Source organism: Pteropus vampyrus, unplaced genomic scaffold (assembly GCF_000151845.1).
Source record: "Pteropus vampyrus isolate Shadow unplaced genomic scaffold, Pvam_2.0 Scaffold146, whole genome shotgun sequence".
Lineage (NCBI taxonomy): Eukaryota > Metazoa > Chordata > Mammalia > Chiroptera > Pteropodidae > Pteropus > Pteropus vampyrus.
In genome coordinates, this window is record NW_011888927.1 from 1,759,738 (window position 1) to 1,777,489 (window position 17,752).

General features: G+C 39.5%; 1 protein-coding gene across 1 annotated transcript in view; it reads right to left on the reverse strand.

The window, feature by feature from the left end:
- Positions 1–336: 336 nt before the first annotated feature.
- The window catches only part of LOC105298172 (aldehyde oxidase 4-like), a 56,295-nt gene continuing 38,879 nt past the window's right edge, over positions 337–17,752 (reverse strand). The window contains 16 exon segments of the mRNA XM_011369253.1: positions 337–390; positions 1,863–2,032; positions 3,950–4,048; positions 4,051–4,132; positions 6,296–6,369; positions 6,545–6,666; positions 7,097–7,149; positions 7,609–7,683; positions 9,910–10,038; positions 11,141–11,236; positions 13,582–13,626; positions 13,628–13,810; positions 14,822–15,013; positions 15,205–15,292; positions 15,604–15,690; positions 16,929–17,047. Coding sequence (XP_011367555.1) covers positions 337–390; positions 1,863–2,032; positions 3,950–4,048; positions 4,051–4,132; positions 6,296–6,369; positions 6,545–6,666; positions 7,097–7,149; positions 7,609–7,683; positions 9,910–10,038; positions 11,141–11,236; positions 13,582–13,626; positions 13,628–13,810; positions 14,822–15,013; positions 15,205–15,292; positions 15,604–15,690; positions 16,929–17,047 — 1,668 coding nt within the window.

The following is a 17,752-nucleotide window of genomic DNA, read 5'->3' on the forward strand; positions in this document are numbered from 1 at the left end:
TCCTAGCCTTCAGAATTGTGAAGAATAAATGTTTGCTTTTCATAAGCCACCTGGTCTATGGTATTTTGTCATAATCCCAAATAGACAAAGACAAGACCCCCAGGATACTATAGATCTTCAGGATAATGCAAATGAAAACAAGAATTTTGATTCTTTATTATATCTTTTGGTAAAAATTTGTATCCTAAAACATAACTATGCGGTGACCTAAACTACAAGGAATAATTAAAAGATGCTAAAATTACCCTTGACAATTGGGAGTCAACTTATATTTTGCTCTGGTTTGAAAATTTTAAGGTGAATCATGAATTCTTTCATTTTTTAAGGAAAACAGAATTAAGACACATGGATGGACCAAGGTGTACATGTTGAAGGATCATCTCTGGGAATCTGAAAAAGATCAAAAGAAGAAAGATAGATAGTTATTAACGAAGTGTTGTTATATCGAACAAACAGAACAGAAACAGACTCATGGTACAGAGAACAAACTGATGGTTGCCAGGTGGGTGGGGGTTTGGGTGTGGCTGAGATAGGTGAAGGGATTAAGATGTACAAATTGGCAGTAACGAAATAGTCACAGGGATGTAAAGCACAGCATAAGGACTACGAGTGATAATATCATAATAACACTGTATGGTGTCAGGTGGGTACTAGATTTATTAAGGGGATCACTTTGTAAGTTATATAAATGACTAACCACTATGCTGTACAGCTGAAACTAATAAATATTGAATATCAACTTAAATAAAAAAATAATAAAAAACTAATAAAACAAAAAAATATTAAATAGTTCAAAGAAGAAAATCTATTTAATCATTGCAATAAAATAAAAGCCTCTGAAATTCAGAGGCATTAAAAAGAGAAGTCTGACTTCTGCTAGTGTGCCCGTCTAGCCTTTTGCCTCAGTCCTTTTATCTCGTCTGGAACATAGTCATGACACCTGAGGTACAGCCAGCATCTTGTAACCTGGAGACTGAAAGCCATACTCTAAGAGAGTGGAGCAGGGACGTGGAAGAACTAGGTCCTTGATGGCATTATTGGACTACCCTGGGCTCCAGAAATGTTTTGTTTCAGAAAACTTTCTTTCTTGTTTAAAAATAAATAAAATGCTGTTATATGAAAAAAGTTGTAATTCAGAAGAATTTTCTAAAAAGAAGAACAAGTCAGTGTTCGTTTTATTCTTATCAAAATCATATAATTTTCATATTTCTTTCAGTTCTTGAGTCATAAATCTCTTTATTCTCATAAACTTCATATGTTTGGGATAAGATGCATCTTGTATTCAGAGACCCTGTAATTTCAAAGATAATCTAATTTTATACTAGAGACTCATCTACTATGTAGTAAGCAATTGAATATAGAAATAGTTTCTGATGATAGTTCTCTATATGTTTTGAGGAGCTGGAAAATGAAACTATGTTCTATTAGTGTGTGCCCAGTCACCTGATATTTTCATTTAAATTCTTTTTATTTCTTTGATTAACAAATACTTTCTGAATAATTGTCCAGATCAGATACCTATTGAATCTAATTTGGTTACCGAGGTAATTAAAATACCACATCAACTGCATTTTGACCAAATGTTTAAAAAAATAGCCTACCACATCCATTTACTATTAGCACTGACTCAATCGAGCGTGTTTTTCTCTGGGATCGGAGACAAACCATCATTTAAAGAGATTCACTCACTTTCAACTTGCTTTGAAGCATCTAGGAAGTAGCAAGTGGAGGAAAAATGAGAATTTTCATTGGAAAAGATGAAATTGCCCTGTGATTTTGTCATGGTTATCAAATTCATACTAAGAACCTGAAAGTCCATGTAAGGGGAGATTGCAAAAGGAGCCTCTGTGCACCAGCCTTACCACATCAGTAAATTGATCCACACAAGTCATCCTAATCACCTCAGGAGTTGCCGGGCTATTCAGGGCGAAGGTCTTGGTCAACCCCCTCTCTCTTCGGGCAGCACTCACTGCATCATTTATGGCAAAGAACACAGAGGATCCCAAGAACATTCCAGCATCACTCAGTCCCTGAGGAGGAGGGCAAAAGGCCATCAGAAATGCATGGTTCTTTCAGGACTAATGCATGTTCGTTACACACATATGCATTGGCACACTCAGACACACACATACACATTCTCACCTCTTCTGGCTTTATAACCCTCGGAGTGGAGTGCCTCTGAATTGCCCAAATTGATTCCCCCGCGAGCCGATTTGGGTGCGGGGTCTTCCTCAGAGTGGCTCATGAAAACGCCCCAGGTCATCAGGATAGCAGTGCAGTGAAAATCTCCTGCTCCCCCACCCAGGTCAAGAAGACCAAAGCCCTTGGTGCCCTCTCAGGTCCTTCCACTTGTGTGCCAGACCATTTGTGTTTCACGCAAAACCACAACGCAACACAACACAACACAACGACCACAATTGTTGTAGTCGAGCTGAAAGACAATGAGGCAGTTGCCTCTGGAGAGTGGACTGTTGAAGTTTTCATCCGTGCTAACTTCGCTGGTATGTGTCGGATGCTTTCGAGTTAACAGTGTGGGGGCATTATATTTTTAATAATTCACCAATGCTTCTTGTACTGATTTTTCTTCTTTCTTCCTTCAAAGTAGTCTGGTCCTTGGTTTGTGTCTGGGGCTTTAGGAATGAGATGGGACGAAGGGCCCAAAGCAGATAAAGACTGTTCTTGGCTGTGGTTTTTACTTGGAAGCAAATGTTGAGGAAGAGGTGAAGCTGGTGGAAAGGAGGGGTTTCCTCTGAGGTGAGGAGGGAGGGAGGGCTTGTGCCCTATTTGAAGTAGAACCGGCAGGTAGGTGGCTAGACTCCAAGATACAGGGTTGTTTCAGGACAGCCTTTAGAGATGTCCCCCGCCAAAGTCTGGTGCCGAAGTGGAGATAGAGGCCATGCATATAGGAAGTCTTAACTTCCTCCCAACTTTGACCTACCCCTAAGAAAGAGAGGGAATTCCCTGGAAACATAAGGTTCAAGTTGCCATTTGTCTGGCCAAATGCAGGCTCAGAATAGCACTTAAGTTGAAGAAGTTGTGTTTTTTGTGCACTTGTGTTTGAGAAGCTTTGCTTTAAGTCTATATGGGCCAGTTAGACCCCACAGGCCCCAGGGAGCATGGGTCAACCTCTCTTATAAAAGAGGCTATTAACACCTCAGAGCAGATTAATCATCAGTGAGAAACTTGTTTGAAAGCTCATTCTGACTTGGAGAGGGTGAGGGGAAAGGCAGTGTAAGCAAGAAGGAATCGAGTCTGGAGGACATGCGGGAAGGGCGCAGAAAAGGTTCTGGGCTGGTGAAATTTGCCTACAACTTCAATTTTATCTCACAATGGCACTTAGCCTAATGAACCAAGATGTTTGGGTCCTCCCTGATTCTTCTTAATTTGATTTAAATTTGTTTCATGATCTCTCTAAAGAGTGAAGACTCTACCTAGGCTTCAGAAGTTAGTGAGCACCACTCTGCCAGGAGTTTGCTTTTTCTCTTCCTGTCTCCTGTTGGGATCTGCAATTACAAGGAGTAAGCACATTCAGGGGACTGCTGCATTATTTCTTGAAGGAGTAGTTTGTTATGGGCTGCACTGTGCCCCTCTTCAATTCATAAGGTACTAACTCCTAATACCTTAGTCTATGACTGTATTTGGGGATAAGGTCTTTAGAGAGGTGCTTAAGTTGAAATGAGATCTTTATGGTGTGCTTATAAGAAAAGGAAATCAGGACACAGAAAGTGACATCAGCCATGTGCACACACAGAAAGATGATCATGTCAGGACAATGGGAAGGTGGCCACCTGTAAGGCAAAGAGAGGCCTCAGAAGAAATCAAACCTTGATCTTGGACTTCCAGCCTTCAGAGCTGTGAGAAAATATATCTCTGTGATTTAAGCCACCCAGTCTGGCATTTAGTTATGGCAGACATAGCAGATTAATAGAGAGGTGTCGAGTTCTTATCTTGGATGAGTAGATGGCTATGGGATTTCAGGAGTACACCAAAGTGACATAGAACTCTTCTGGTATTTCAGTGACAGTGGGGATTTTATAGTCATCTTGACTCGAGAATAAAGTACACCTTCTGGAGAGTATTTCAGTTCTTCTATGGTATAGAGTCCCATGCCTTGGATAAATGCTCCTTCAATCTACAGGCAAAAATTTTCCAGTTTATAAGCACATAACGTTGGTTGAATCAATATTCCAATGTGACTGAAAATAGAGTTCCGAACCATAGTAAGTCATTCTTAAAAGCACTGTGGTGGACTTTATAAAGACTTCTTCAGAATCTGGTGCCTGCCATCCTGCTTGGCCTCTTCTCTAGCTCTTCTTGCCCAGGTACCCCTCATTCCAGAGACCTAACACTTGTCAAGTTCTGGGTAATTCTCCAAGCCCACCAGATTCCTTCAGATCCCCAAGGCTTTGTGAAGTCAGTTTCTCCTGACTCTTCACTGCTCCCCACCCCAGTGTGTCTCTCTGGCAAATTCCTATTTATGCCCCAAGTTCCAGCTGAAGACTCACTTCCTCCTTGGAGTCTTCTGGATCCTCCCGCCACCCCTGAGGTGGATTTAGGGACTGCTTCCTCCAGTCTCACTGCAGTGGAAGCCCTTCCCCCAGTAGGCTGGCACTCAGAGGGCTTTTCCTCGTTCGCCTCTCTCACTTTCGCTCTTGCTTCACTCTCTCTCACTGGTCTGTAAGTATACTGAGGCCTGGTCTTCTCGCGTTGTGTTCTTAGCATGGTGCCTGATATGTAGATTCTCAATAAATGTCTGCTGAATTAGATGAAAAGGAAGCTAACATTAAAGGAACATGAACCGGAATAAATAGAAACAAAACACTATTTATTACAGTATCTGGATTTCTTTACTTCCCTTTTTAAGTTATCATGGAGAGTAGATCAATGTTAATCAATGTGAGTTGGAAGAAAGATTTCTATTAAATTAAATATTCTTATTAAATTAAATATTTTTTTTTATTAAAAGTCATGTTGAGTTCTGTTTACAAACTATCATGCCCTTAGGAAAAGGTTTAAGGTCTCATTTAAAGGGGGGTGTCTGCTTTGAGTTTAAAAAATTGAAGGAGAGTTACAGTTTGCATTTTATTGAATTGTAAAATTACTGAATAAAGTAAACAAATTCAAATGCTAAATTTGGATAGTTTCCAAATGCTTTTCCCTAAAGGAAAGGATCAAAGTCTAAGAGTTCTGGCCTAACACACTTCTGGTTTTCTCTCCTTTTCTAGTGGGAAAAAGTAGGGTTTTTCAGATCACAACCTCTATCTTTTTTCCTTTGCTTCAGCAATAAAGAGGCAAGAATGAGCTGGGAGGAGGAGTTAAGAACAGGAAGGGGAGGTGGGGCCTGAGGTTGGCTGTGGTTCTCAAACTGTACAGACCTAAGATGAATTTCAGGTGCAGGTTAAATGTGTAGATTACAAGTCTCAGCCTCACAAAGTTGTGAAGTCTGGGCCTAGGTAGGCTCAGGACTCCACATTTCCAATAAGCACCGTAGGCGCTTTTGTTGCAGAGTCTGAGGGCCACATTTTTAGAGACACTGAAGGACCAACTAGATTGTCCCTTAGAAAGCCCATTGGGCAATCTAGGTAAACAGATCCCTTAGGACTTAGGATGGTGGGAGCTGTTGGTAGACGAAAGCGCCACATGCCTGTTGGGTTTGATGCTAAGATGCTCAACCTCAGGTCTAGATTGTGGACCACCTGCCTTGCTTCACCTGGGAGCTGAGTGGCAGGGCTGGGGTGAGCCAATGCGGCTGGTCTGTTGGCGCCCCTTTGAGGAACGAGGCTAGGAGGAAAGAGCAAAGCTATACCAACAGCTGGAAAGGTTGTAACTTAAAGTCTAAAAAGACTGAATGCATTAATTTTATTTATTTGTGAGGTAAAAATTGGAAATTCAGCATGAGGGGAAAATTGTGTTTAAGCATTTCTTTTCCCTTTATATTTCTCTAAATTGTTCAGTCTATCTAAATTCAATATTAATATGAATACTAATGCAACTTTGTTATTATGTATTTATATAATATCCCCTAATTATAAACATTAATTAATGTTCATTGACGAAAAATTAGAAAGTATGGAGAATTACAAAGCAGGATAAATCACATACATTCCTGCCATGAAAAGTCAACAATTGTTTACTTTTTCTTGAATTTTTTTCAACTTTTTATCTTTTTTTTTTCTGTGCGTAATATATAATAAATATTGCAGAGTACTTACACCAAGTATGAACAGCATTTGGAGAATTTTATGAAATACTATTCTGAATGGAAATGACCAAAGCCCCCTTGAGGCAGCCTGGCATCACGCATCTGCCCAATGTCCACAGCCGGGTTAATGCTGAAAGCTGCATCCATGAAGATATCGTCCTGAGGATCTGCGTCGGGGGAAGATACATAATAAAAAATATTTACTCAAAACAATTCTTTTCTGCAGTTTTGTACCTGTCCTTGGTTCTTCCACTGGCATGATCAGGTCAATTATTATTTATGACATAGAAAAGGCATCAATGTTTGCGGTCACACTGTGAAGGTGCTGAACGCCAGTGTCACTCTTTACCTTGTGCGCCCCAGTCAGACAGTCGACTTCGACCTCGGAACAGGATGCTCCATAAACATAATACGGAAAAGGCGCCCCTTCCTCCTTCTTCCAGTCCATATTCGTCTGGTAGCCTCTGAGAAGAGAAATCAGGACGGAAAGAAAAGGCACTTTCCCCACCGGTGGTATGACTGGCTCCTGGAGATGAATAGACCTCCTACCCCACGGCCAAAGGCCTCTCTCCTTCTCCTGTGATGGGGACTGTGGTGATCAGAGATGCAACAGTCCCACTGCAGACACGGGAGTAGGTCCACTGGTGTCTGAGCCCTATCCTTCAGTTGCTGGGATGCTTCAGAGTGTGTGTCTCTCCTGGTTGGTAAATAGTTGTGGCCCCAAGGAGTCCGTGGCCCTCTCCCAGATCTCTTCCCTAACCCCGGGACCTATGACTGAAGAGTTAACACCCCGCACAGCAGCACTCCAGTTCACTCCAGGCATCTGTTCAGATTGATGAGCACACACCCTTCCTGCCCAAGTGTAATCTAAACCAAAGTAAAAACGTCCTTTACTTGAAATATCCAGTAGTTGACAGGCCGATGGATTCTTTGAAGGCTTTTGAAATCTGGAAGAGATGATTGGTTACAAAGAAATATAAGTTTAGGGAAAATAATGAAAAATTCCATGCTAGGCTTGCCTCCTCTTGTTTGCACCAAGCTCTACATCCACATTTACCTCGAGTGAGACTTAGGCCTTGTACAAGACACGGTTCATGCTTTCCAAGGATGGTGCTTAAAGGCAGCTGCTAGCCGTGTTCTGGGACTCTCTATTTTTTGAAGTTGCACAGCGTTAAGTTTATTATTATTTCACCCTTTTTGGCTTTTTAAATTAAGGAAAGATCTAGGTCATATTCATGTACATAGGTATGTACACAGGTAGGTTTGTACATATATGAAATATACACATATATATGTGTATGTATGTGTGTATATATTTTTACCTTGCTTTCCCCCAAACAATTCAACTTGTACCCATATGGATGTGTTTCCCTTTCTCTGGCAGAGATAATAAGGAGAACACTTACCCAGTCCTCCCATCTTCCCTTAGGGTTTTTCCTGATGATTGGTTGAAGACGGGCCATAAGAATTTGGCAAACGTTCTAAAAATAAATATTTGAAATGACATAGAAAATGATATAAATATTTGAAATGAAAGCTGCCGAATATAGCAAAACGTTAAATATTTAAATCAATTCAAATATGAACTGTTAGTTTGTGAACCTGCTTCCTAGTTCTCTAGGCGGTTTCTTGAACTTGAGGAATGTGTGGAGACCCCTTTGAAAGAAGCAAATAGTCTTGTAGACTCTGTAGTGTTAAAATTATTTTTATTATAACGTTGTTTAAATATATGCTAACATAAAGCTAGGTAGAGTCTCCTTAGAGTTATAGTTCTTTTATGACAGTAAAGCAAAAACAAAATGACAGAGTGTGCAGACCAATCTACACACCAGTAGAATTAAAAATAACATTAATTTAGTTGACTGATGATTTTTCCTGAAGCTGAATTGCTGCTCGGAACGCGCAAAACATACTTTAGAGTTCAGCATGCCTTTTGCATGCAGATTAAAGGATCAATTTTCTCTCCACTTTTCTTATTTAAATTGCCATTAGATTTTCATTTGCACTTTATGCCTTGCCCTTATCTGTTCTTCAAGAAAGTATCATTTACCAATAAAGTCCTGCTCTCGTTGCCTTGGCATAAAGTAAACTTCTTGGTCCCAAAGGCAAGCAAAGAGATCTCATGGCAATACTCCACTTACAGATTGGTCATTCTGATGATGCAAAATATGCATGTTTTAATTGAAATAAAAATAAAAGTTACTGAGGTGAAATATGGTCCCCTGAGATCATCATACCAGCCAACTCCGGAGTGTCAGTGGACCCCTGCTTGGCTGCCTCTCTTATTTCAAATACAAATCTGTTCACATGTGTGCCCTTATTCTTCTCATTTCTTCTCTTGGTTTCTGTTCCTTCTGTTCTGTCATCCCTTCTTTGAGGTATAGTCTCTGCTTCTCATGCATTAGGGAGATACCTATGTTCATAAATCTACCTTTGCTGGTTCTTTCAGTTTTCAATCATGGACTTCATTACAAATGGATGCCTTCTAAAGAGTGCCACATCTAAGGCAAAAACCCAAGTCGCACAGTTCCCGCCTGTCTAAATATCAGATGTTCTTCCCCTTATCATACCCTGACCATATACTCCCGTGCATAACTCTACACTCAGCAGTCTGGTGCTCTACGATAAGTTTCCCAGTTAAGAGAGTGAAGTATCGCAGAGGACATTTGTCATTCTTTTGTGACATCTTGAACTCCTTTCTTTGTGTGGAGAATTTTCTCACCTTATATTCCTTGAGAGTATCTCCTCTCTCTATTGAAGGTCCAAATGCCAGATCCTAATTTTTCTGGTTTCCTTTGCATTATAGAAAATTTCAAAATACACAAAAGTAGAGAGAATAGTATAATATTCCCCCTTATATCCTTTACCCATCTTCAACAATGAGCATTTATACCCCAATCTCACCCCCAGCTCTCTGTCTTTCCTCTTCTTCCACTTCACTCCCCTTTGCTTCCTGTGCTCCAGCCACCCTCACATCCTTGCAGCTCCTCAAGCACGGTAAGTAAGCTCCCTCTGCTCCCAAGTATCTACTTGGTTTTCTTTTTTGCTGCATTCAGGACCAGGCTCAAGGATCACCAGTCAGTGCCTGGCCTGGCTTCCCTGCTGCCTAAGATAGCAACCCCAGCCCTTGCACTTTCTCTTTCCATAACTTCCTTTATTTTGATTCATGACATTGGCCATTATGTTTCATTTTTTATTCTTCTTTCTTTATTATTATTTAATGATTTATTATTTTATTATTTTATTATTTTTATTATTAATTAAATGTAGGCTAGGAAGCTCAGCGGGGGAAGGGAGAAAGTACAGGGAGGGAAATGGAGAGAAGCCACCCTCACCTACTTTCTACCTGCAGGGAAGTAGCAGAGACACTGCGGGTTGAAGTACATTTTGGAATTTTAGACAAGACATTTTAATTATTGAAATGAGATGTTTTCTGGAAATAAAATTGATCAATAGATTTTTCATTATCTTAGAGTGATTAGAAAAATTACGGGTAGACTTTATTTGAGAGGAGGGAAGAAGAAGGCCACAGAGGGAGCTCCGACCACTTGGAATCTCGGCTCAGCCAGTGGTAGCTGAGTGACCTAGAACTAGCCACCTGACCTCTCTTGGCCTCCATAATAGTTTCAGCTTCCATTAAAGAAGTGGTGGGACAAGTATCCTTCGGGCACTGTCATTAGGTGACTGAGAAATAGAAGAAAAGTCACCTGCATGGCCCTTCCGTTGTTATCTGTCCCCACGGACGCTGCCGTCATGACAGTATTGGGCACTGTGATTGTGCTTGTTTCAGACAGGTGAATATATGATGAGGGGATGTTCTGTTCTCGACTAGCCACCTGCCAGAAGCAGAAAAAAAAAATTATTTATTTCGTTGACTGTCAGTCTCCTTTCATCCCAAATTGAAAATCTTTAAATTCTTTTTTGAACTAAGTATAAAACCTAGCTATCCTATAGGGACAAACATTTAAGATAGCATCTTGGGTCTCATATATAGATTATGAATTTGAAAATTTTAAATGGCACTGTAAAAGATATGCTCCTTTTCAGAGACATGTAGCCTATCAAAGAATCTTCTCGTGTTTTCTTTTACACCGATTTTGTAGAAGCCATGTGGCAGTATAGTTACTCTGGGACATCTAGTTTAGTATGACACTTACAGGCAAAGTTGAGGTCCCAATCTTATTGTTTTACCTTCATCATCTCCTCATGGTTTATAGACACTTAGCAGATTATGTTTCCTTCCTGGGACATTTTGCAGGCATAAAGATTTTGTTGTAAAGAAGCAAGATCTGCTCAGGGAAGGCCCTATGGATTTTTGTGATTTCCTAATTCCAAGCACACTATTAAGTAACATTATTTCCTTAAAGAAAATATCTTCTTTTTATTTCTCATTGATGGAAAAGCTTTACTCCCAAATAGCCATGTTTTTGATTCAAAATTCATATTCAATGAAGTCTTATTTAATGTCAAAAAAAGACGAGAAAATTTCCTATTGCAAATAATCTCTTGCTCTTTCAACAGTATTTGAAAGACTCTGAATTAGCACAAATAATGGCCTGTCAGGTGGAGTTCCTAAGTGGATTGTGAATTCTAAAAACATAATTTCTCATCCTATTAAACATGTTCATTTCTAATGAACTGCTTTGAGCAGTTGTCATAAAACTGAAAAATATTTTATCTTTGAAGACTGGAATCACATTTTTAGAAAATCTAAGGACTTGGTTCTTTAACATGCAGGAAGAATAATGTAATATATTTTCTCCTTTCAAGCATCCGAGTCCATCAACACCTGCATTCTTGTGTTCCTGATATCAGAATGAGTCTTATAACTGACCTTTGCATTTAGTGTGATGGCATTTCTCCTGTTCAACAAGAAACAGGCTGTTAGACTGACTGTCTGGTGCTATAGTCAGAGGAGAAAATGGATACTCATCTCGCCTGAATCATTTTGGTGTGGAGCCCTTGTCCCAATTCACAGCCACCATGAGTCACCAAGACAGAGCCATCAATATAGATATGAACAAGAGCGGCAGCCTGGAGGCCGGGGGATTAATTAAAATACCAGTTTAGAAACCGATGCAGCCAAATGTTGTTATGAGTTTAACAGAGGTTGTCAGATGAACGGTTTACTCCATTGAGCCAACCTCTCTTTGTTTATACTGGAGAAGAAAGCTATTATTGGTGGCTATAGACAACCTTTTTCAACAACCCCCGAGACCTAGAAACTGCCACTGTAGGTAGATGAATAGTGGCTTATCTCTACTCCCACTGTCTCCTGCCTCCTGGAGGCCTCACATGGTTGCCTTAGAAACTGCTTCTCCAAAGCCCCAACCTGAACAATATTTTAGTATTCTTTCTTCCTTGCACGTAAAAAAATTAATTTTAAAGTAAATAGAAACTTTGTGAGTAAATTTCCAGGCGCAGCTTCCAGTAGATACCAGAGGAGCTGGAAAACCCTAAGATGTTTTGATAGTTTCCCATTGCCTCCGACCTTCAGGGTCACGGTGGGGGAAGGGCATAGCTGCATCCTAGGAATTCCGATTCAGTAGAAGGTTGGAGGTAGGTCTAAATACCCATTTTTTTTTTTAAAAAATGCTCCCAGGTGTTTTTGATGATTGGCCAAGTTTGGGATCCATTGATTTAGTCCAAATTATTCACTTTGCACATGGGGGAATAGAAACCTAGAAAGGAAGAAGCTTGGCCAAACCTAGTGCCTAGTTTGTGGTAAAGTCAGCAATGGAACCCACAACTCCGGACTTGAGCCCAGCATCCTCCCATGCTGTCCTACCTCTTTCAAGCTAACGGCTGTTGTCCCTCTCTGGGGCTAGGCATGTGTCTCCGGGAACCAGATGGAGGAGGGAGTGAGGAAGGAGGCTGGGCTATGTCAGGTGGTTCTGTGAGTCATTAGGATTTTTCCTTAGAATGACCCCCAATGTATGCTCAAGCATGTGGCCCAGCATCTTGCATCTACCTCCTTAAGACCTCTATCCCCATATTGAAGTCTGTGCCCCTGCTAACATGCATTCATTCAAAGCATCAACTAACTTAGCTATGCCGGTCTCCTCGGTCTGCGACTGTAGTCTCTACAGGAATTTTTAAACTTTGTGTTTTCACCTCATGACAACCTAACAAGAGTAATGGGTGAACATGTATCAGTGGGTATTGCCACATGCTCTCAGAACCCACATTAGATTTTATGTTGATGATTGTATAAACACTAGGTAGGACTACTTTAATTGATGGAGCATATTAGAGACCAAATGTGGGACAATGAGTCATCACACGCTACCTAGACATTTAGTATAAAGACTTCAAAATGACATGAAGTGCAGTAGCAGCCAGAACCACCACCATTTTGTGAGTGAGGGTTTAGTTTTGGAAAAGCAACATAATTTACCACATTAAGTTAATGTTACTATTTTGAATATTATTGGATTTATATAGTACTCCTCTTATTTAATTTCTAAATTCATTTGTGTTTTATAAAGACATAAGAGCTATAAGAAGCTTATTCTTTGTTTTGTGGTTATATACAATTATATAATCAAAATAAATAATTTAAGCAGCCATTGGGAGTCCACAGAATTTTTCCCTTTAAAGGAGATCTGTTTGTTATCTGGCTTGAGAAATATTCCTTGAGGGAAAGACTGAACATCTGCTCCAGGCATGTAGCATTTGTGGCCTCCTCAGTTTGCTTTCTACCTTGTCAGTGGACTCTGAGGAAGGGAATAAATACAAAGTAATTTTGGTAAGAGACAGCTTGGACATCCCTCCTCCACATCATGAGGGGGCCTGTATTCTTTCCTTTGCATGGGTTTGCTTTTCAAGACATTTCAGAGATTGATTAGGGATTGAAGCAAAAAATAAGACAGAATCAGAAACAAACCCCCACAAAAGACTGTTTAAGATGAAACTAAAAAGAAGGCACAGTAGTCATAGAGCCTAAATGGTAACTCCGGCTTTCTGTGTGAATGGGGATGCTCTGTCTATTCTCATGTGTTTTTGAAAGTTTTGTCTCCAAATAACCCTACTGCTGTCACTAAGAAATTAGGAAAGAGAGAAAGGGGTCCTCTTGTTCTTCCCAATTCTTTTATGGACTCGCAATTTGATCCCATACCTCAGCATTCGTGTTTGGGGCCCTGCCTTGAGCTGGACTTTATTAGTTGATTGCTTCCTGAGGTCCCTAGTGCCATATCTTCCCTGATACCCATGGTCCCCAGTGCTTACCTAAGCCCACTTTGTTTTCTGCTATAGAGAAACTTCCCAGTTTCTTCTTTCTCTTGAAGGGGACCAACCCTAGTCACTCACGATTACTATTTTCAGATAGCTAGTCATGTACAGAAGGGCTTTTGGTGGGATGACATGTCTCCCAACCTCACCTGAGTGCAGTAGCTTATGGGGACTCCAATGGTAAATTTCATGGGGGACCACGGCCAGCCCCCTCTTCTTCCAGTAATTCTTTTTATTAAATTCCTCGGCATCCTGTTTCCTAGCATGGAATGAAGATTTCTCCAGACATTCTTTCCAGCATTTTCCTAAGGGCTCTGGATTAAATGTCTGATTATAGGCTGTTTTGCTAATTCTCTTATACATGTTTATTTCTTTAACCTGAAAGACAAGAAAATAAAAAGGATTTCAAGGACATATGCTTATTCCATATGTGAAGCATGCATTTTTTTGTTATATACCTGACATGAACAAAGTTTTTCTAAAAAAAGAAACAACTATTTAAATAGCTATAAATATGTAAGTACAAAGTAAATATACAAACATAATGATAATAACAATAATCATAATAACAATAGAAACTACTGTCGAACACTTCATATGCTGTAGGCTGTAGACTATATATATATGATCTCAATTAACTTTACAATAAACCTGAGAAATAGGAGGCTCTATTATGAGCCCTGTGACAAGTTTTGTTAGTGGTGAGACAAAATTCTTCGATTCAAAATTCTTCTACTCCTATACAATGTTTCTTTATCTTAACTGTTCTTACATTAGCTCCTCAAAATCTGAACTGTGGTATAATGTTTGCATAAATGACTATAATAATGCCACTTTCCCTATTCATGCCCTGGGGTGGTTTCATACCAACTCTGGGATTGGCCACATGATTTGCTTTGGCCAATGGGACAACATATATGTAATGCAGGCAAAGAGTTGAAAAGTACTTGTGTATTAGAGCTCGCCACATTCTTGCTACTCCTGGAAACTCTCTGAATCACCATGAGAACTACTCTGGGCTAGTTTACTAGAGGATGAGAGACCCTGTGTAGCAGAGATGAGCTTTCCCAGCTGAGACATCCCTTAGACTAACCAGCTAATGAATGACACCATACATGGAAATGAAGCTGTCTTAGACCATAAAATTACAGTTAAGCTGACCCAGACCAGAAGAGCTACCCAGCAGCTGACCCACAGAATCAGAAGAAATACTGTTTGTTGTTTCAATCCACTAACTTTTATGATTGACTTCTTACACAGCAAAAGCTGATACATAGATAATATACTTTATTTCTTTGAATCTACTTAGAAGCTGACATAATGCTATATGTAGATGCTCAATATACATTTGAACCAATGATGTCAGAGTTTTGTTAAGTGATTACTCACTTCTTTAGGTAGTAAGTCATATCGAGTTGCTACAGCAGTTACATAAGCTTCAACTACCACTGTAGCCTGGGGAAAGCCAAGTCCTCGAAAGGCAGTGTTGGATGGCAAATTTGTTTTGCAAGCTTTACCCTGGCACCGGAAATTAGGAATATAATATGTATTTTCAGATTTCAGCACAATGTACTCTATCACCTGAGTTAAAACAAAACAAAACAAAACGAAACATCACGTCTAGCAAATATTCAAAACCGCTTATTCAAATTTTATTGCTAACTTGAACCTTTTACAGAATTTATCTAATTTGTAAAACAAATATTCATACAAATAAAGTTACACATAGAGCTCAACTGATAATCTACAGGAAAGGCATATTTCTTATTTACCGTCTCAGATTCATCAGGAGTGCATCCACCATTGATATAATATTCAAGATCAGCAGCTTTGATCACACCATTGTTCATAAATCCAATCCGCAAAGTGATATAACAAGGAAAATCATTTTCTCAATAGTCCTTTACAACCAGACCATGCTGGACATAAATACATTTGATCACAGTTGTCAATCTATACCTAGTTGCTGCACATGATTTGATGTGATAGTCACCAGAGGAACAATGAGTCTGGTGCCGAAGTTGACCACGATCTCAATAGAAAATTCTGATTAGTTTTAGGTAGCATCTAAATTTCAATTTGTATAAAATTTAGTAATTGTCTTCACTATTGGTTGGTTATCGCTGGACAACGTTGTAGGTAGTTTCTTGAAATTTTTGCTCTCATTCACTTTGTATTTTCCGAGGAGTGGGTGGCGGCCTGCAGTTATCAGCATGTCATCACCACGCTCTAGAATAAACTGGATTGGGCAGCCAGTCCTGTAGGAAATGACTCCATTAATATGCTGGATGCTTTGTAAAAAGTTATAGAAACACAGAGATGGCAAAAGGGGGCTGGAGATAATCTAGCTCAGTGGTTTTCAATGGGGGTAGTAACATACCTTAAACAACATTTTAGAAGTTTGCGGAAAAATTACAATGTAAAACAACAACACCCCTATCACTATTATCATTTTGGTTTAGTCATGTCTGAAAATTTAGATATTGAAATAATACAACTATTTGGTTATAAGTTACCTTCCTTTTATTGCTTTTTAATATTACATTAAGGCATTGTATAGCTATTTTGTAATTATATGTATAAGTAGGTTATATTATTATGAATTTCACTTTGGCTATTTAAGCGGGCATTAAAATACTTAATAAGGGAAATGTTGAGGCCAAAAGTGTTAAAAACCAATGCTCTGTCGAGCTCAGCCCTCCCTTGCATTGACTCCCCTTTCATAAAGTGCCCATCAAGGACTCTAGCTCCTGAGGGAATGCTCCCGGTGCCTGCACATCTGTAGATATAGGACAGTCTTTTCTATTGTTAGAAAATGCCAATGAGTTAAGATGTTTACAGCTTTTCTTTTTGTAGCTATAGGCTGGAATAAGTTGTTTGTCCTGAATGTACTTAATGAACTTTGGTATGTACAAAGTTCACAAAAGTCATAGCTATTCTTGTGTCTGGTTATTCCCTCCATATGATGCAGAGGCTAAGTGAACAGTCCCACGCAGCAGCAGACCCTGGGGTATTTCATGACAAAAAGTTTCCCTTGTAAGGTTGGGGCTTTGACCCTCCCTCCTCTCAGCCATCTCAGCTTAATTTATTTTAATAATTTAAAATAAACATTTTAAAGAGTGAAAGTCGATGCAGTTTACGAAAAAGTAATATGTAGTTATGTCTGTGCAATAAGTTAAAATTTACAGTGATTACATTTATACCACACAAGTATCTTGTGAAACAGGTAGATATTACTTTTCCCACTTTATGGGTAAGGAAACTGAGGTGACTTGCTTAAGGTAACCTTGTGAGTGAGTGAGCGGGCAGAGCAGGACTTGAACACAGGTCCTCTGGGTCCAGGTCCAATGTTCCTTCACCCACATGCTAACCACATCCCTTGGAAATGAAAGTTAAGACCAGTGGAATGAAAGCTGGGATGCAAGGCTAGAAGAGCGTGGGTGGCATCTGCACTGTTAGGACTTCTGACATTAATAGCTGTCACTGCAACTCTTACTTATTGGCAGTCACAGCACTGACAGCTCCTAGCAGAGCAGACTTGCCCAGTTTCCCTCCAAATGCTCCTCCAGCTCTTTTCATATGGCAGGCGATGTTTAGTGCTGCAGTCACAAATTCCTGCAAGAGGTAAGTCCCCAAAGCCACATAAGTGCAATTTAATAGTTTATTTCCTCTCTCATGTACTTCCCCTCTGCCTAGTAAAAGAAATTCAGTAATTCAACAAATATAACATTTACAGAACTGTGCAACTATTATCATAAACTAATTTTAGAACATTTTAAGCATCCCCAGAGAAACCTTATATCTATTAAGCAATCACTTCTTATTTCCCCCAACTTTAACTCCCCATAACGCCTCAGCACTAGGAAACTACTAATCTGCTTTCTGTCTCTACAGATTTGCCTGTTTTGAACATTTCATATGTGTAATAATATGATATGTTGTCTTTTGTGATCAGCTTCTTTCACTGAGCGTTGTTTTCACGGTTCATCCATGTTGTAGCATGTATCTGTACTTCACCTTTTTCTATGGCTGGAAATATTCCATTGTATAGATATATCACTTTTTTTTTTTCAATCCATTCATTAATTGATAGACATTTGTGTTGTTTATACTTTGACTATTATGAACAATGGTGTTATGAACACTTGTGTATAAGATTTTGTGTGGATATATGCTTTCATTTCTCTTGGGTAGATAGATACCTAGTTGTGAAACTAGGTTATATGGGTTATATGGTCACTCTATCTTTAACATCCTAAGAAACTGCCAAGCTGTTTTCCAAAGCGACTGTGCCATTTTTCATGCCCACTAGCAATGTAT